General features: G+C 45.0%; 2 protein-coding genes across 2 annotated transcripts in view; both read left to right on the top strand.

The window, feature by feature from the left end:
- Positions 1–21,033, top strand: part of LOC147633131 (forkhead-associated domain protein) — a 78,299-nt gene that overhangs the window by 49,994 nt on the left and 7,272 nt on the right. The window lies entirely within an intron of this gene.
- Positions 14,169–15,301, top strand: LOC147633132 (uncharacterized). The gene is made up of 2 exons (XM_086806147.1): positions 14,169–14,679; positions 14,798–15,301. Exons 1-2 carry the CDS (start codon positions 14,456–14,458, stop codon positions 14,898–14,900), a joined length of 327 nt encoding a protein of 108 aa, XP_086662273.1. The 5' UTR covers positions 14,169–14,455; the 3' UTR covers positions 14,901–15,301.

Raw genomic sequence — 21,033 nt, 5'->3', positions numbered from 1 at the left:
GATCTAACTCCAATTTGGCAATCTTCATTGTCGATCAGAGGCAAACGCTGATCTACAGATAAGGAATTGCTATGTTTTTTTGATTGGAGCAGAGGCTCCATCAATTTGCTGCATTTTTTGCATCTATACTATTGGACTGCTACGTTTTTGCTGTTGGAGGCTGAAGCTCTCTTCTAGGTGCTGAGGACAGGGTTCCTGAGACATTTGCTCTCTCTTTCTCTCCTCTTGTTGTGCACAACTTGAAAGGAGGCTATTTGCTGTTTTTTTACAGCCCTCTTGATTCAAAGAAGGTTTCTTGTCGGATGACATGGCTTCAGGAGATTTCTCTACTGCTACTCCTTCTCCAGTTGATACTCCAACACCTTCATTGCTTGGATCCCCTGCTCCCGCTTCCTAGGTGGTTCCTCTTCCCAATCTTTCTTCTCTAAGTTTCTCTCATCCAGGTCTTGCTCCCACCCCTACCCATATACCATCCTACAATCCTCCCCAAGTTAGTGACTCCATGAAGCTTACAGCAACCAACTATCATACTTGGTCTTTCTACACTCAGTTATTGGTGGAACGAGCCGGTGTGTGGATGGCTATCTCCACACCTTACTTGGTAGACCCTACTTTGAGAAGCATATTGGGTGTTCGGGCTCGTCTTATCATCATCCATTGCATGACTCCATCTATACAAGCACAGTTTGTCTCTACCCGGAGTAATGCTTATCAAATGTGGGGGTATGGGAGAGTTTACCATGAAAGAAAGAACAAGCACAGGTTGTAGGTCCAAAGCACAAACTGTAGAAGGCTGGAAACAATTGAATATTGTTGAAAATGAGCACGAGGGAAGCCGGTAAGTGCTTACAAGCATAAGAGATTGTCTCTATAGTCAATGACCTCCAGCAGATATGCAAGAATGAGATGAAAACTGAGGGGAAGGGTGAGCACTCTTATATATCCCTCTTGAGAGCTGGTTGGCGGCTGGCCAGTTATAGCAGGCCGACAACTTTCCTGTGGCATAAAGATGCTATAAAAAGCCTAAAAATGGTAGAAAAATCCCAAATAATGTGCTAAAATATGCTAATGCAGGCCTTAGAAAATGACGAGTACAAGCATGAAAAGGTGTATGTAGACCCTCTAGAGATGATATATATTCCAACAGTCTATGCTTCTTCGACGGTCTACTACTCAGAGTCCCCTCACATCTGAGGGCCTCTCGTATAGGATTACATTCACCATCATCCATACACTCATTCATCCATTTCATGCTGTGTTGATTTGCTTTGATCTCTCATACATCTAGTTCTTTCGTCCTTTTGTCCTCACACTAGACTCGATCTTGTTGGTACGGGGCTAGATGACATGAAGCACATGTATGCGGATTCCAAGGAATTCGGTACATAGTGGGTGGGATTCGGGAACAGGCATTGGATGCCACTGGACCATGCCACTTTTTGATACGCGATGGTTGGCTTTTCTACAAAGGCTGACTTTGTGTCATGAAGTTGTTCAGGGCACCTCTTCTCTATGACACTATCACTGGTGGTCACCAGGGCATGAATTTGACTCTAGAGAAGTTAGAAAGGCAATGTTATTGGCCAAGAATGAGGCGTGCAACACTATGACGTTTGTCTGAAATTGAAAAGTGTACTGCTCAGTGAGTAGCTATTGTTGATAGATTTAGCAAATTTGTTATGCTTATTCCATGGAGGGCCAATGTAACCGCCGAAGACGTTGCCCATGTATTCATTCGGCATTGGTACCCGATTGGCGGGATCCCTAGAACAACAGTGTTAGACCGAGTTTACCAGTCATTTCTGGAGGGCATTGTTTTGATGATTTTGATACTAAACTGAATTTTTCCAGTGCATTTCCAAGACAGAAATCTACAACCAGTTGGCCTTTGATAATGTTGAAGTGTTATGTCCACGATCAACAGGGTAAGTGGGAATCGTATTTGCCGTTAGTTCAAGCAGTTTTGAATGATTCATTTTCTTCATCTATTGGCAAGACTCATATAAAGCAGTGTTTTGAAGACCATTGCAGTCGCTATTGCCCAGAACCTCGTCTATAGTACTTGAAGTGAACAGAATGACGGAGTCTTACTGGGAGGTTTTGGAATCATGTAAAGACAGGTTGGCTAAAGCACAGAAAGCCTACACTAGACAAGCCAACAAAGACCGAAGGGATGTGAAATTCTCGAAAGGAGATTGGGTTTATCTTTGGATTATGAAGCAAAGACTAAAACAGGCGGGCAAGCGATGCCAAAAGTTATCGTTCAGGAGCTTCGGACCTTTTCTCATCCAAAGAAAGATCAACGAGGTGTCAATGAAGTTGAAGCTACCTCCGATCAAGGTCGAAATGCGTTTCGTTTCATAAGAAACGTGAAACATGTAACGTTTCGATCATGGAGTGAAACGTAGAGCGTTTCATGGCATATGAGGATTTAAAAAATAATAATAATTTAATTTTATTGTTGCGAACGGCTTGACGTGCTTCTCTTGTCTGGGAATTGCTTCAGCAAAGTAACCCTCTCTCTCTCTCTCTCCGACTTTTCCTCTCTCTCTTTCGACACACTCTCTCTTTCACAGGACCTTCTTGCGCTAGCTCAGTTTTACCACCTTGAGCACCATGTCACAGCGGCCCATGAGGGATGTATTAGGGTGATATGAGAGCTATTTGCTCATGTACCTAGATCAGATTTTAAAGTTCTAGATTTTTGTTATCTTTCTTTATTACTATTTATGTACCCAGGATGATGTATCTCATGGATATGATGTGACCTTTTGGTCTCATAGGTCATTTTGGCCTTTTGAGGACGTTAATACAACTTTCTTTCTTTCTCTATTTGGCTCTCTCTCTCTCTCTCTCTCTCTCTCTCTCTCTCTCTCTCTCTCACAGACACACACACACACACACACACACACACACATTGAGTTATGCAGAGCTCGATGCCCCAGACCCCATGGCCCTCGCCCACGGCCACGCCACCACAAGAAGATCCGGGCCATCATCTCCCATCATCGCAGGACCTTCTCGTGCTAGCTCAATTTTACCACCTTGAGCACCATGTCGCAGTGGCCCATGAGGGACGTATTAGGGTGATATGAGAGCTCTCTGCTCATGTACCTAGATCAGATTTTAAAGTTCTAGATTTTTGTTATCTTTATTACTATTTTGTACCCAACATTATGTACCTCATGGATATGATGTAACCTTTTGGTCTCATAGGTCATTTTAGCCTTTTGAAGATGTTAGTACAACCCTCTCTCTCTCTCTCTCTCTCACACACACACACACACACACACACACGAATTTAGAGAACTCTCTCTCTCTCTCTCTCTCTCAGACAGCACAGGGATGTGTTGTTGAGGCAGCATGCTTAGAGACGGTCACGGCTGTGTGACAGGACACCTCACAAAGAGCCATCATAGATTTCTTTGTGGTACACACAGCCACATCGTAATCCATTGCCCACGACAATTCCTCTAGTATGACATCAGAGCCTACCACCCGTACCCACGCTCTAGCTCCACGTCCTAGAGGAGTTCTTAGCGAGAGAGCTCGATCCATTCTACGAGCCAGACGTCCCCGACCCAAAGCATCAGGTCCCTCCACCACACAGAGATAGATTCATGAGATTCTGCACTGACATGACACACTCCCATCACAGAGGCTTGACATTCACTCCACCATTAGATCGGTTCTGGCCGAGTTGGGTCTCGTCATTAGCTGATCACATCCTATCTCACTCTATAGAGGATCATTTGTTGATCACATGTGCTATCAAGATGTTTTCATTTTACTTTTTCTTTGAGTTTCCATGGCTCAGTATATCCATGGTACCATTGTATTACTTTTTGATGGGGAGAAAACTGAATTAGGGTTAGGTTAGAGTTCATTCATGGGAGACATACACAGAGAAGCAAGGAAGAGAGAGAGAGTGAGTTGTGGGGATAAGTCAACTCATGAGGCATGAGTGTGTGACTCCCCTATCACACATGTATATTGCACTAGTACACATAGTGCACTTAGTACATTAAAAGTACTAAGTGTACTATGTACTATAACTTATGGGCTTGTACACACTATAAGGGTGGGCATAACGCCTTTACCCCAACAACCTCCCACTTAAAGGCAAAGTGCCCTTAAATGAAGGAAAAGAAAAAATCAGCATGTACATGATAATATACAAGGCCATATCAAGGCTGAAACTGGCCTCATCCAATGCCCATCAAGTGTCTGCAATGAGCAAACCGCTCCGGAGGCAAACTCTTCGTCAACAGATCAGCCGGGTTGTCATCCGTATGAATCTTAACAAGCTGAATTTGCTTGTTCTCTATCACCTCTCTGATGAAGTGATACTTCACATCCACATGCTTCGTCTTTGCATGAAAAACAGGGTTCTTTGCCAACTGAATGGCACTCTGACTGTCACAATGCAACAATGGAATATCCCCTGTATAGCCCAAATCAACCACTAACCGAGATAGCCATAATGCCTCCTTGCAAGCCTCTGTGGCTGCAATATACTCGGCCTCTGTAGTAGATAAGGCAGTGCACTTCTGCATCCTGGATATCCATGACACAGCACCTCCTGTGAATGTAAACACATAACCGGTAGTAGACTTCCGGTTATCTGGATGACCGGCATAATCCGAATCCGTGTAACCATGCACTAATGCATCCTGTTTGCCAAAACAAATGCACAAATCCTGTGTGCCCTTCAGGTATCTCATGACACCTTTCACTGCTTCCCAATGCTTCTTGCCAGGGTTGGCCATGTATCTAGAAACCACTCCCACTGCAAATGCAATGTCCGGCCTAGTAGCAACCATGGCATACATGAGACTGCCACAAGCTGAAGCATACGGAATCTTGGCCATATCAGCCCTGTCTCTATCCGACTGTGGGCTGTCCATAGCACTGAGTTTCACATATGGAGGCAAAGGAGTACTAGCTTTCTTCCCCCCGTCCATATTGAACCTCTGCAAGACTTTGCCAATGTATTCCTTCTGAGACAAATACAACACATGCTGATTTCTGTCCCGAAGTATCCGCATACCCAAGATGTGATTTGCATCACCCAAATCCTTCATATCAAAGGTTTGATGCAGCCTCTTTTTCAATGCATCCATCTCTTTACGAGATTTCCCGGCAATCAACATATCATCAACATACAAAATGAGAATCAATAGACTGCCATCCAAAGCTTTCTTGGTGTACAAGCAGTGATCTATGTCACTTCTCCTGAATTTCTGAGATTTCATGAATGTATCAAATTTATGATACCATTCTCTTGGTGCCTGTTTGAGCCCATAAAGACTCTTTTTCAGCTTGCATACAAGCTTCTCCTTTCCACTTACTGTATAACCCTCTGGCTGCTGCATATATATCTCCTCATGGAGATCACCGTGAAGAAAAGCAGTCTTCACATCCATCTGAATCAAGTCCAGATCATCATGTGCAACCAAAGCCAACACAGCTCTAAGTGTGGTCATTTTGACCACTGGAGAGAAGATCTCATCAAAGTCCACACCATATTCCTGCTTGAAGCCCTTAGCCACTAACCTGGCTTTGTATCTTGGCTTTGCATCTGATGCAACTTTGAGCCTGTATACCCACTTGCATGGCAAAACCTTCTTGCCTGCAGGCAAAGGCACCAACATCCAAGTTCCATTTTTATGCAGAGAATCCATCTCTGACTTCATGGCACGCTCCCATAGAGCCTTGTCTGCCCTCTGTAAAGCCTCCTTGTGACATGAGGGCTCCCCACAGTCAGTGAGCATCAAGTAGTCAACCCCTGGAACAAACCTGTCAGGGGCCCTGGAGGGTCTAGTGGACCTCCGTACCCAATGACCATCATTTGCAGGTTGCTGTCCAGCCTGCATATCACCCATTGGTGGCTCCTGTTCCATGCCATAAGGCTGAAATATCATGCCCGGTATCTCCTCCAACTGTGGTATATCCATAGGGATATCTTCTGCCATCTCTGGCTGTCCATTTGGACCATTTTCAGCACCATTTAAGGGCTGGTTTTCCTGCTGTAATGGCTGATTTACAGCCCTTTGTTGTTGTCCATGATGTCCATCATCATCAAAGATGACTCTGCCAGGCTCCTGTTGCCTTGCAGGCTCCTTATACATGCATGTTTCATCAAAAATGACATCATTGCTGCGTATGATCTTTCTATTCATGGGATCCCAAAGTCTATACCCCATTTCACCTCTGTCACCATATCCTAGGAATATGCATTTGTGAGACTTAGGATCAAGTTTGGTGCGCATTTCCCTGCGTATGTGCACGTACGCAACGCAACCAAACACTCTCAAGTGCTTGTATGACGGAGGCTTCCCTGTCCATACTTCTTCTGGCACTTTCCCACCAAGCCTCGTGTTAGGTGACCTGTTTATAAGGTGAACGGCTGTCATAACAGCTTCAGCCCAAAAACCATGAGGTAATGCAGCATGTGACAACATAGAACGGACCTTCTCCTGTATGGTCCTGTTCATCCTCTCTGCTGTCCCGTTTTGTGGAGGATCATAAGGAGTAGAGAGCTCCCTCTTGATGCCTTTAGCATCACAAAAGTCTTGAAACTGTTTGGACATGTACTCTCCACCATTGTCGGAACGCAAAGCCTTCAGTGTTTTGCCAGTTTGATTCTCAACATGAGCAACAAACTTCTGAAACACTGAGAATGTATCACTCTTCAAACGAAGAGGATAAACCCACACCTTTCGTGTGGCATCATCAATAAAAGACACAAAGTATTTTGCCCCTCCCAAAGAAAGCTGAGGCATCTCACATACATCTGTATGCACAAGCTCTAACTGAGCATCTTTCTGTCCAAGAGCTTTCTTGTGGGGGCACTGTAGTTGCCTACCATATATACAATGCTCACAAAATTGAAAACTTGAAAACTTTAGAGAAGGCAAGTAACCCAAACGAGACAATTGCTCCATTCCTTTGACACTCGTGTGTCCCAACTGGCTATGCCACATAGAGATTTCCGGCAGCTCGGTTGCATTTACATTAGCATGGTGACAAACACCTGCATGCATGAAATAAAGAGTGTCCACCTTAGAGCCTCTGGCAACAACCAGTGAGCCCTTACTAATCTTCCACTTTCCACTACCAAATGTGGTAACATAATCAGCATCATCAAGCTGTCCAGTAGAAAGCAGATTCTTCTTGATCTCAGACACATGCCTGACATCATGGAGCATAAGCTGTGAGCCATCTGAAAATACAAGCCTCACATCACCTCTGCCAAGTATCTTGCATGCATGGTTATCACCCAAATAAACCACTCCTTCATTGCCAGCAGTGTACCTGACAAACAAGTCTCTACAACCTGTGACATGAAAGGAGGCACCTGAATCAATGATCCATGAGTGCATACCATGACCACCTGTAAGAAGTGAATGGGCATCAAGTGAAGAAGTAAATAGGACCTCATCCTCACTGCCACCTGCATGTGACACATTGATTTCTTCGATCTTGACTCCACTTTTGCCCTTTGGCTTTACATCTTTGGCTTCATCCTTCTCTTTGTCTTTGCCTTTTCCCTTTTCCTTTTGATCATTTTTCCATTTGTAGCATTGCTTTTTGATGTGTCCCTTCTTGCCACAATAATGGCATTCCAAATCCTTTTTGGAGCGAGACTTGCTCCTTCCCCTTTCTTGGCTTTTCCCCCTTTGCTAGGATCTCCCACGTGCATTCATTGCATTTGACTTTCCAACAGAGTTGTTTTTCCTGTTCATCTCTTCTTGAAGAAGAGCACCCTCAACATCTGCATATGACAGCATAGCATTCGAATTGCTAGTGGCTGTCCTGAATGTGTCCCAACTCTCTGGCAAAGTGCATAACAAGAAAGTGGCTTTGAACTCATCGTCCATCGCCAACTTTTGATTAATGACTTGGCTGACAATACCATTAAACTCATTTAGATGGGCTGTCATAGACGCCCCTTCCTTCATCTGAAGGCCTATGAGTTTCTTCAACCAATACACTTTGCTTGAGGCACTTTGTTGGGCATACAAGTCCTGCAATCTCTGCCACATTCCCCAAGCTGTCTTCTCTTCACGAATGCTGAAAAGTAATGAGTCTGACACAGACAACATGATAGTAGATCTTGCCAGCTCATCCATATCTTCCCACTCTTCAGCAGTAAGAGAAGCGGGCATCACACCCCTTTCTTTGATAGGCTTGTGCTGCTTTTTCTGAAGCAACACATTGTAGCACTGGGTTTGCCAAATATCATAATTATGCGAACCTTCAAGCTTCAGCAATGAAGAGCTCTCACCTGTGGTTGCCATAGCAATATGCAACCTTTAATGCCTGACTCCCTGCAAATGTGCAAACACTGCACCCAAGATGTGCAAACACTGCACCCAGAGCACACAAAGTGCTCACAAATGTTCTCCCAAGCTTTATCTCCCACTGCGGAAGCAAGAATGCAACTTTTCTCCCACTTTTTGTGATGAAAACACCAAAATCTGGTTGCTGCAGATTTTGGACAGCACCTTGAATGTGCTCTTTTGCCCTTCCAAAGTACTGTACAGCAGTACTAAGCGCTCACCAATGATGTACCAAACCTGTCCCGATAAGTACAGCAGCTGAAATTGAACCTTTTGGTCACTCAAAACAGTGTACAGCCATGCCAAAACATGCACAAAGGTGTGCCAAATCTGTACCAGCAGGTACAATAGCAATAAATGTTCTCGTGGCTGTCCAAATGAGTGAAAATCAGACTTTTACAGTCCTGTATACTGCATACAACAGTCCCGAACAGAAATTGGGCAAAAGCCCCTTGACTGCAAGCTGATTTTTGAGGATTCAAGGCATAAATGGCTTGCCTGCTGCTTTGCCAAGCTCAACAAGCATACAAACTTGAAAAGCCCCTTGATTTGAGATCAATTGCTGATCATACATGGTACATTGACGCACATGAAGGCATCCAGAGTGTTCACGATGCTTCCCCCTGGCCACATATACATCAAATACATGAAAGCCCCTTGATTTACAGGCACATTGAGTGCTTGTAAGGCATCAACACATTATCCACAGCATCAAATGCGATTGCCTGCATGCAAATCAACCAAATCGGCACAAAAGCCCCTTGATTTGCACTGCAATTTGCTGCAATTTTGCCCAAATGTGCGATTTCTCACATCATACAGCATGTATGAGTGCTTAATTGCACAATTACATCAAAAGCCCCAAATTTCGACATCCAATTTCCTGCAAATTGATCCTGATTTGACCAATTTCCTGCAAATTGATCCTGATTTGACCAATTTCCTGCAAATTGATCCTGATTTGACCAATTTCCTGCAAATTGATCCTGATTTGACCAATTTCCTGCAAATTGATCCTGATTGTGACCAATGTCACCCAATTTTGCCAATTTTGCTCAAAATTGAGCAATTTGGGCACCTGTACCTGCTCAATTGATTTAATTGATAAGAAATTCGCAAAAATTAAAGGCAAGTACCTATGAAATTCTGAATTTCTCTGATTTGCAGGTTGATTTCTGTTGCAGAAAGGGGGGGGCTTGATGAATATGGTGCTGCTGCAGAAAGATTGATGCTATTGGAGGGCTCTTCAGGCGTGCTGCAGAATTCGTGTGCTGCTATGTGAGAGAGGAGGGCCTTTTTCCACAAAACAATCGCTGAGCTGCTGTGCGCTTCACTCGGCTAGTGCCAAGCTACAAGACGGGTGGTGGAGGGTCGTGCTGGACGGGTTCTGTTGATGGACGTTTTCGCTTAGCGCCTGGACGTCTTCGCCTAGCGCATCTACGCTCGCTTCAGTGGTTAACACGCCTTTCGTCACTCGCTCGCCTCCACGCTTGACGCCACGCTTTGTGCTGCTGCCTTCGCATGCGTATTTTGCCTGCGCCGTGTATTCGCCTAGCGCCTTCTATGCCCAGCGCTACGAGTTTAATTGGCTGCGCCAGCTAGGCGACTTGCTGCAAGCGATGACGCGTGGCTATGGTTCTGGTCCTCAGCCAGTTGCTGTGCGCCTGAGTATGGTCGTGTGCTGCCTCAGCCACGCTACAGGTCGCCTAGGGCTGCTGCCTTCGCCAATGGCTCAACGCCCGCCTGGCTACTGTGACCTTGATACAAGCTACTCACACTAAAGGGCTTTGCTGCGAGTGTTGATGCCCTGCAGGCCTTGCTGCGAGTGTTGATGCCACAGAGTATGACAGCAGCAAAGCAAGCAGCTCGTTCAGCTATCAAGGAGAAGAGATGAATAGCACCGCCTTCTAGGCTCTGATACCAGTTGATGGGGAGAAAACTGAATTAGGGTTAGGTTAGAGTTCATTCATGGGAGACATACACAGAGAAGCAAGGAAGAGAGAGAGAGTGAGTTGTGGGGATAAGTCAACTCATGAGGCATGAGTGTGTGACTCCCCTATCACACATGTATATTGCACTAGTACACATAGTGCACTTAGTACATTAAAAGTACTAAGTGTACTATGTACTATAACTTATGGGCTTGTACACACTATAAGGGTGGGCATAACGCCTTTACCCCAACACTTTTGGTCTCATAAGCCCTTGGGGTCTTCCATAGATGTTAATATAATTCTCTCTCTCTCTCTCTCTCTCTCTCTCTCTCTCTCACTCTCAATTTTTTTTAATTTTATTTTTTTGTTGAAATTGAAATTTAAAAAAAGGGTTCTTCCCGTAGCCAATTGTTTTTTTCCAAGTCCCCAATTTGTTTTTAAAAAAGGAAATTTTGGTTAAATGGACAAAACTCTCAAATTTTGGCATCTAATTGAATGCCCATTTTTGAAATTTCAAAAATGGGCATTCAGTTCGATGTCCAAATTTGGGTGTTTTGTCCAATTTGGGACAAAACTCCCAAATTGATTGCCCAATTCGAGCAATCCCAAATTGGACCTCCAAACTGGTTGCCCAATTCCACCAATTTGGGGGTGTGGGCAAAATCCCCAAATTCCATTTTGATACCTAAATTTTAGAAAAAATCCCCAATTTTAGATTTGGGCCCAAATTTGAAATTCAAATTTGAGCCCCATCTCCCCCCCCCCCCCCCCCCCTCAAACTTTTCACATTTTATGTATATAATCGTTTTGGTCCATCGTTTCAAAGTCCACCTACCCGGTGTTGAAACATCGTTCCAAAATGAATCGTTTCAATAACGTTTTGTTTCAACAATGAAACATTTCATGGTGGCCATGCCTGTGAGCTGGATTATGCATGATGTGTTCCATATCAGCTGGCTAAAACCATATGTAGGTCGAATCCCTTCAGAAGTGAAAGACGAAGCAGAGCCAGATATAGTGGATGAAGCTGAAGGGATGGTTCCAGAATAGATCCTTTTGCACCGCTTCAAGCATGGCTCTTCAAGCCGAAGACAAAGACAGTTCCTCATGAAGTTTCAAGAATGAAGGACTCACGAAGCAGTATGGCTTGACAAAGAATTCTTCGAAGGCTAACCAGCTTTATTGATGGATTATTTGGAGGCTATGCAGCTCCCGTCGTGAAGTTAAGTAGAAGGGGACGTCACGTGCATCCCGCACTTGGATGCCACGTAGACATATCCGAACAACAAGGTACATGACCTTGACCTGGAGTGGAAATTGGTCCCATGTGAGTCCAGTCCGGGACGAGTCAGCCAGGGTTCCACTCTATGTGTCCGAGGTCAAGTGTGTATTGTCCTGCACATGAAGGAGTGCCAATCCGTACTGTGAGTCTCCCTCTAGAATGATGCTAGATGATCTGCGTGTTGGGTTTGTGACCGGACACCACGCGTCTATAGAAGCATGTAGAAATTGCATGTAGGGTGGGGTCCAACCTATAGGGCTACCCCAGAAGAGAGCATTATGCTTTTGCATTGGGCATGGGGCAGGCTCTGTGCCACCCCAAGGGGAGCAGCCCATAAGAGGCCTAGCACCTAGTTGGCTAGCCCAGCCAGGTAGCCAGGCTTGGGTGTTGCCCAACACCTAGTCGGCCAGGGCTACCATAAATGCACAATGTAGCCAGCCAGGTACTACAGTGTGAAAATGCTGGAGTAAAAGGATTTATTTGCTAATTTCACCAGGTCGTGGAGGAAAATAGAATAGGCCGACTATCATATGAAAGGGTATAAATATCCAAGATAGAATTCAGTCGATTCATCTCATTATCCACAAAGGGTTGCTACGTTCCAAGGGCCAGGACAGCCAAGGGGAAGTGCTCAACCAAGGTGAAGAATTGCAAGTCAAGAACTAGTCTTTATTTTAGATTTAAATCATTCTAATAAAGCAAATACACCATTTTGTGGGGGCCCTACAGAGGGTATTCGGGACCCAATAGTGTGTCCTCTTCTTCCCTTCCCCCCCCCCCCCCCCCCCCCCCTTCTCTCTCTCTCTCTGTGCATATATTCTATGTTGTCATCGCGAACGATTGCTGAATTCTGAGCATTGTAGTTACCGATTCTTCCACCGAGCTTCCGCATGTTACAGATTCTGTACACCTTTTCTCGATATGCATCAAGTGATAGGTAGGAGCTATTGACTAGTCACTATGAACAGTTGTTTACATGGCAACCTTGCATTGTCCATAGCTATTTCAAAAGGCATCCTTGTCCATAATGGATAATGATCCGATAATTGTGATGCATAATCCACCCATACCTTCACAGGGCTCGGATTCCCATTGTGCACATTTGACATATAGCATCTGTCAAGCCTCGTTTGATACTCTGTTCTAGCATTATGTTGCAATGTAAATCCTCTTTTGTCGAGACAATTCACATTCCACATATCCATTGCCATAGTGTGTCTAATAAATGTCTGCCAGGCTATTTTTTCTATTGCAATCATGTGTGAATTCCGAGATGTGGTATCTTGCATTGATGGAGAGCGTAACACAAATGCATTTGTCAACCATGGATAGACAGCCAGTCTCCTCTAGAATTATGTCCTTCTAGTAGTTGACGTTGTCGGTGCATATGCACTCGCAAATTCATGCATTTGCTCATTTAGCATACATTGCAGCACAATGTATCGACCAAGAGGATCATTATAGGCAATCACTAGCCTCAAGCTGTTCGTATTATTATGCATCAACAGTTCTCTCGCATAAAATATACTAAAACCTCTAAAATAGCCTATTTTTCTAGTTTCTGCAAGCAAACCACGCTTGGATTTGTCGAAGTAACATAATCCCATAACAACCTCCATTTATTTGGATTAGACAAACCTTGTACATTTTTACATGGTGTCGTGTCCATCATGCAACTTGCATATAGTCATTTGCTAATACTAGATCTCTCTGTAGCTCTCCATGCATTTGTTGCAAGGATTCCATCTCTCCCTTGCCCTGCATGCAACCCAGTGTTGCAATGAAACACATTTCATTCCATGTGAATGAAACGAAACGTTTCATAGGAAAGAAACGCGTTTCTTTCATGATGCCTGGGAAACCTATGTTTTTTCAACGTTTTCTATCCAGAGAGCACGTTTTTCAAAAAAACGTCTACAGGCGACTGGGAAATTGATTGAAGGAGCTCCTGCCTGCACAAATCAGCTCCTACCAGCTCCTCCCGCACTTCCGAGGTCCCGTGCCTGCCAACTCTCAGGTTGGTTGTGCTGATTTGTGCTTTTTTTCTTTGATTTTGTATAAAAAAACACAGATTTTGAAATTTGGGGGTTTTCATGCCAGGGTGCCAATCCAGTCCTGCTTTTGTCAAGATGCCTCGCAGTAAGGATGCCATGTGGGCCCATGTCACTCCCCTATCTAAATATGGTGGTTCAGGCACACAAAAGTGGAAATGCATGTTTTGTGGGATTTGCTCGGGAGGGTCCATAATCCGTGTTAAGGCCCATTTCACAAGTTTAACCGGGGAAGGCATTGGTGCATGCAAACTTGTGCCTGCAAACATCAAAGCTGAGCTACAAGAATGGAAAAGATAGCAACTGGCAGGACGCGGTTGTGGGCCTGTGCTTGAGGATATTGGGGTTAGTGAGGATACATGTGAGGCATCAAAGAGAACACGGTTGGGTTCAGAGGAAGATGGACAGAGCCAAGCAGGATTTGGGGGTGCTGGTAGTTCCACTCCCACGGCAACACGAATCCCTTTACCAGCAACACCCAAAGCCTCTCTAAAGCGAGCAAGAATTCAGCAAGCATAATGGTCGCAACTGTGTCTCTATGGGACGGATGCTAGAGGATGAGTTTCCACAGATTGTATGGACTCCATGTGCATCCCATAGCCTAGACTTGCTCATTGAAGATCTTGCCAAGATTAGGTGGATTGCTGACATCTTTGACACTGCGCGTAGCTTGGTGAAGTTTGTTACCAAGAGGCCCAAGGTCTTGACAATGTTTCGTGCCAATAGTGACCTTGAGCTTTTGAAGCCCTCACAAACCAGGTTTGCATATATGTTCATTGTAGTTGAGAGGGTAGTGAGAGTCCGACAGGGACTCATGCGCACAATGGTTAGTCGAGAGAGTGGATGAGCTGGGAGGACCATGAGCACCCGAAGGCAGTTGCTTTTGCACGCAGAGTGATGCGAGAAGATTGGTGGAAGGAGGCAGAGGCTTTATTGAGAGCTCTTCAACCAATCTATAGTGTTCTTCGCATCACTGACATGGAGGGCAGCACTCTTGGACTCTTGTACGAGTTCATGGACCGGATTGGAGAGGCTCTTAACCGATGCACTCTCTTGACAGATGAGAGGTATTGAACTTCCAACTATTTGCCTTCTTGTTGTAACTTGTAAGTTGTATCGTACTATGATCTATCGTAGCCTGTAGGAGTGAGCTAATAGCTTTGATCATTCATGGCTAATTTTCAGGGTTGAGGACATTCGACGGGTTTGGAATGGGTGGGATTGGTTCCATAGACCAATCCACGCGGTTGCCCACATACTGCACCCTCTCTGGCGTAGTGAGGCCTAGTATATTAATGAAGAGTTGGAAGATGGATGGCAAGATTACATTCAGAAATGGACAGGAGGAGACGTGGAGCTCATGAGACGCTTGGAGGATGAGCGGTTAGTGTATCGGAATGCCAGTCACGCATTTGGTAGACAAACTGCATGCATGCGAGAGAGACAGCTTCAGCCAGTCTCATGGTGGGAGAAGTATGGGATCAGTAGCCCTCACTTGGTGAGTACAACTCTAAAAGACAAGTCTGTTATTTACATAATACATTGATCAATGATGATTATACTTAGACTTTAGTACCCTGTACTTACAAAGTTTCTGTATTTTAATGGCAGAAACGCCTCGCCATTCTAGTCCTCTCACAGGATTGTAGTTCGGGTCCTGATGAGAGGAACTAGAGCACATGGGTCCTCTTCCATACAAAAAAGAGGAACAAGTTATTGCTCAGTTGGAGTGGTTGGTGTATTGCCATTGCAATCTCCACCTAATTGAGCAGTCGTGGAGCTCATGCGACGCTTGGAGGATGAGCGGTTAGTGTATCGGAATGCCAGCCACGCATTTGGTAGACAAACTGCATGCATGCAAGAGAGACAGCTTCAGCCAGTCTCATGGTGGGAGAAGTATGGGATCAGTAGCCCTCACTTGGTGAGTACAACTCTAAAAGACAAGTCTGTTATTTACATAATACATTGATCAATGATGATTATACTTAGACTTTAGTACCCTGTACTTACAAAGTTTCTGTATTTTAATGGCAGAAACGCCTCGCCATTCTAGTCCTCTCACAGGATTGCAGTTCGGGTCCTGGTGAGAGGAACTAGAGCACATGGGTCCTCTTCCATACAAAAAAGAGGAACAAGTTATTGCTCAGTTGGAGTGGTTGGTGTATTGCCATTGCAATCTCCGCCTAATTGAGCAGTCGTGGAGCTCATGAGACGCTTGGAGGATGAGCGGTTAGTGTATCGGAATGCCAGCCACGCATTTTGTTGGGGTAAAGGCGTTATGCCCACCCTTATAGTGTGTACAAGCCCATAAGTTATAGTACATAGTACACTTAGTACTTTTAATGTACTAAGTGCACTATGTGTACTGGTGCAATATACATGTGTGATAGGGGAGTCACACACTCACTTGGTGAGTTGACTTATCCCCACAACTCTCTCTCTCTCTCTCCCTTGCTTCTCTGTGTATGTCTCCCACATAACTCTTAACCCTAATTCTCCCCATCAACTGGTATCAGAGCCCTTAGTGATCCCTCCCTTCCTCTTCTCCTTGATGGTAGCAAGGAGTCAGGCGCAGCAAGGCAGCGCAACAGGCAGCAATCAGGCACGTAGTTCTTCTCTATCTTCCTCTTCACAACTTTGTGGGCGTGAACGAAGCGCACAGCAGCCAGGCGAAACTGAAGCGTGGAGTTCTATCTTGGTGGCGGGCGTTGAATCACACGCATGCGGATAAGCCAATAGTCGAAGCGTGGAGCGAACAAACGCTAGGCGTCACCCGAGTAGTCGACAAGCTTGTAGCGCTGGGCGTAGATGCGCTAGGCGAAAGCAACACAGGCGAAGGCTACTAATCAAGTCGTCAACTGGCTACTGGCGTAGAAGGCGAACAAGGCGCCGGCTGTGCGAACTCAGGCGAACCTGCGCGAACCCAACGTAAAGAGGATAAACCAATTCGAAGAGACCCTTTCCGGCGCCTCACGCCTCGCCAAGGTCCCTACTATCACCTTGTCCAGCACATACGGTGAGTACAACAGGGCAGTCGGGTACAGCACAGTAGCCTGTAGCGAAGTCGACTTGCCTGCAGAAGTTGATAAACCAGCCCAGCTGCAGCCAGCGCAGCTGCTCTGCTGCAGCCAAGCTGCTGCAGCCAGGCGCCTCCTGTAAGGCCACGCTCTGCAGTCAGCCAGCAAAGAGGCGACTCAACAGCCACGTGTCCTCTACAGCAGCAGCAGCAGCTAATTATCCACACGAATCAGCACTCAAATCAGAATTGCCCCTCAAATTCAGCCTGCAGACAGAGAAAAATCAAAAAATTACAAGGTATTTTCCTCAATTTTTTTTTGGGATTTGCAATTGAGCAAGTACAATCAACAATTGAGCAGGTACGGGTGCCCAATTGCTCAATTTTTGAGCAAAATTGGCAAAATTGGGTGACATTGGTCACAATCAGGATAAATTTGCAGGAAATTGGTCAAATCAGGATCAATTTGCAGGAAATTGGATGTGGAAATTTGGGGCTTTTGATGTAATTGTGCAATTAAGCACTCATACATGCTGTATGATGTGAAAAATCGCACATTTGGGCAAAATGTTGATTTGCATGCAGGCGATCGCATTTGATGCTGTGGATAATGTGCTGATGCCTTACAAGCACTCAATGTGCCTGTAAATCAAGGGGCTTTCATTATTTGGATGTATATGTGGCCAGGGGAAAGCATCGTGAACACACTGGATGCCTTCATGTGCGTCAATGTACCATGTATGATCAGAAATTGATCTTAAATCAAGGGGCTTTTCAAGTTTGTATGCTTGTTGAGCTTGGCAAAGCAGCAGGCAAGACATTTATGCCTTGAATCCTCAAAAATCAGCTTGCAGTCAAGGGGCTTTTGCCCAATTTCTGTTCGGGACTGTTTTATGCAGTGTTCGGGACTGTAAAAGTCTGATTTTTACTCATTTGGACAGCCAGGAGGGCATTTATTGCTACTGTACCTGCCGGTACAGATTTGGCACAGCTTTGTGCATGTTTTGGCATGGCTGTACACTGTTTTGAGTGACCAAAAGGTTCAATTTCAGCTGCTGAACTTGCCAATACAGGTTTGGTACATCATTGGTGAGCACTTGGTACTGCTGTACAGTACTTTGGAAGGGCAAAAGAGCACATTTAAGGTGCTGTCCAAAATCTGCAGCAACCAGATTTTGGCGTTTTCATCACATAAAGCGGGAGAAAAGTTGCATTTGTGCTTCCGCAGTGGGAGATAAACTTTGGGAGAACAACAGTGAGCACTTTGTGTGCTTTTGGTGCAGTGTTTGCACATTTTGCAGGGAGTCAGGCATTGACAGGTTGCATATTGCTATGGCAACCACAGGTGAGAGCTCTTCATTGCTTCACATCAAGAAGCTTGAAGGCTCGCATAATTATGATATTTGGCAAACCCAGTGCTACAATGTGTTGCTCCAGAAAAAGCAGCACAAGCCTATCAAAGAAAGGGGTGTGATGCCCGCTTCTCTTACTGCTGAAGAGTGGGAAGATATGGATGAGCTGGCAAGATCTACTATCATGTTGTCTGTGTCAGACTCATTACTTTTCAGCATTCGTGAAGAGAAGACAGCTTGGGGAATGTGGCAGAGATTGCAGGACTTGTATGCCCAACAAAGTGCCTCAAGCAAAGTGTATTGGTTGAAGAAACTCATAGGCCTTCAGATGAAGGAAGGGGCTTCTATGACAGCCCATCTAAATGAGTTTAATGGTATTGTCAGCCAAGTTATAAATCAAAAGTTGGCAATGGACGATGAGTTCAAAGCCACTTTTCTGTTATGCACTTTGCCAGAGAGTTGGGACACATTCAGGACAGCCACTAGCAATTCGCATGCTATGCTGTCATATGCAGATGTTGAGGGTGCTCTTCTTCAAGAAGAGATGAACAGGAAAAACAACTCTGTTGGAAAGTCCAATGCAATGAATGCACGTGGGAGATCCCAGCAAAGGGGGAAAAGCCAAGAAAGGGGAAGGAGCAAGTCTCGCTCCAAAAAGGATTTGGAATGCCATTATTGTGGCAAGAAGGGACACATTAAAAAGCAATGCTACAAATGGAAAAATGATCAAAAGGAAAAGGGAAAAGGCAAAGACAAAGAGAAAGATGAAGCCAAAGATGTAAAGCCAAAGGGCAAAAGTGGAGTCAAGATTGAAGAAATCAATGTGTCACATGCAGGTGGCAGTGAGGATGAGGTCCTCTTTACGTCTTCACTTGATGCTCATTCACTTCTTACAGGTGGTCATGGTATGCACTCATGGATCATTGATTCAGGTGCCTCCTTTCATGTCACAGGTTGCAGAGACTTGTTTGTCAGGTATACTGCTGGCAATGAAGGAGTGGTTTATTTGGGTGATAACCATGCATGCAAAATTCTTGGCAGAGGTGATGTGAGGCTTGTATTTTCAGATGGCTCACAGCTTATGCTCCATGATGTCAGGCATGTGCCTGAGATCAAGAAGAATCTGCTTTCTACTGGACAGCTTGATGATGCTGATTATGTTACCACATTTGGTAGTGGAAAGTGGAAAATTAGTAAGGGCTCACTGGTTGTTGCCAGAGGCTCTAAGGTGGACACTCTTTATTTCATGCATGCAGGTGTTTGTCACCATGCTAATGTAAATGCAACCGAGCTGCCGGAAATTTCTGTGTGGCATAGCCGGTTGGGACACATGAGTGTCAAGGGAATGGAGCAATTGTCTCGTTTGGGTTACTTGCCTTCTCTAAAGTTTTCAAGTTTTCAATTTTGTGAGCATTGTATATATGGTAGGCAACTACAGTGCCCCCACAAGAAAGCTCTTGGACAGAAAGATGCTCAGTTAGAGCTTGTGCATACAGATGTATGTGAGATGCCTCAGCTTTCTTTGGGAGGGGCAAAATACTTTGTGTCTTTTATAGATGATGCCACACGCAAGGTGTGGGTTTATCCTCTTCGTTTGAAGAGTGATACATTCTCAGTGTTTGAGAAGTTTGTTGCTCTTGTTGAGAATCAAACTGGCAAAACACTGAAGGCTTTGCGTTCCGACAATGGTGGAGAGTACATGTCCAAACAGTTTCAGGACTTTTGTGATGCTAAAGGCATCAAGAGGGAGCTCTCTACTCCTTATGATCCTCCACAAAACGGGACAGCAGAGAGGATGAACAGGACCATTCAGGAGAAGGTCCGTTCTATGTTGTCACATGCTGCATTACCTCATGGTTTTTGGGCTGAAGCTGTTATGACAGCCGTTCACCTTATAAACAGGTCACCTAACACGAGGCTTGGTGGGAAAGTGCCAGAAGAGGTATGGACAGGGAAGCCTCCGTCATACAAGCACTTGAGAGTGTTTGGTTGCGTTGCGTACGTGCACATACGTAGGGAAATGCGCACCAAACTTGATCCTAAGTCTCACAAATGCATATTCCTAGGATATGGTGACAGAGGTGAAATGGGGTATAGACTTTGGGATCCCATAAATAGAAAGATTATACGCAGCAATGATGTCATTTTTGATGAAACATGCATGTATAAGGAGCCTGCAAGGCAACAGGAGCCTGGCATAGTCATCTTTGATGATGATGGACATCATGGACAACAACAAAGGGCTGTAAATCAGCCATTACAGCAGGAAAACCAGCCCTTAAATGGTGCTGAAAATGGTCCAAATGGACAGCCAGAGATGGCAGAAGATATCCCTATGGATATACCACAGTTGGAGGAGATACCGGGCATGATTTTTCAGCCTTATGGCATGGAACAGGAGCCACCAATGGGCGATATGCAGGCTGGACAGCAACCTGCAAATGATGGTCATTGGGTACGGAGGTCCACAAGACCCTCCAGAGCCCCTGACAGGTTTGTTCCAGGGGTTGACTACTTGATGCTCACTGACTGTGGGGAGCCCTCATGTTACAAGGAGGCTTTACAGAGGGCAGACAAGGCTCTATGGGAGCGTGCCATGAAGTCAGAGATGGATTCTCTGCATAAAAATGGAACTTGGAAGTTGGTGAATTTGCCTGCAGGCAAGAAGGTTTTGCCATGCAAGTGGGTATACAGGCTCAAAGTTGCACCAGATGCAAAGCCAAGATACAAAGCCAGGTTAGTGGCTAAGGGCTTCAAGCAGGAATATGGTGTGGACTTTGATGAGATCTTCTCTCCAGTGGTCAAAATGACCACACTTAGAGCTGTGTTGGCTTTGGTTGCGCATGATGATCTGGACTTGATTCAGATGGATGTGAAGACTGCTTTTCTTCACGGTGATCTCCATGAGGAGATATATATGCAGCAGCCAGAGGGTTATGCAGTGAGTGGAAAGGAGAAGCTTGTATGCAAGCTGAAAAAGAGTCTTTATGGACTCAAACAGGCACCAAGGGAATGGTATCATAAATTTGATACATTCATGAAATCTCAGAAAT

The sequence above is a fragment of the Cibotium barometz genome, chromosome 12 (assembly GCF_041138505.1).
Source record: "Cibotium barometz isolate CiBa-2024 chromosome 12, ASM4113850v1, whole genome shotgun sequence".
NCBI lineage: Eukaryota > Viridiplantae > Streptophyta > Polypodiopsida > Cyatheales > Cibotiaceae > Cibotium > Cibotium barometz.
Note: the sequence above shows the minus strand (reverse complement) of the source record. Positions and strands in the feature narration are given on the sequence as shown.

Bases quoted from the DNA above. Each gene is read 5' to 3' on its own strand.
- LOC147633132 (XM_086806147.1), top strand. From the start codon at position 14,456: ATGAGCTGGGAGGACCATGAGCACCCGAAGGCAGTTGCTTTTGCACGC. The intron at 14,680-14,797 runs GTATTGAACTTC...GCTAATTTTCAG, and splicing joins ACTCTCTTGACAGATGAGAG to GGTTGAGGACATTCGACGGG.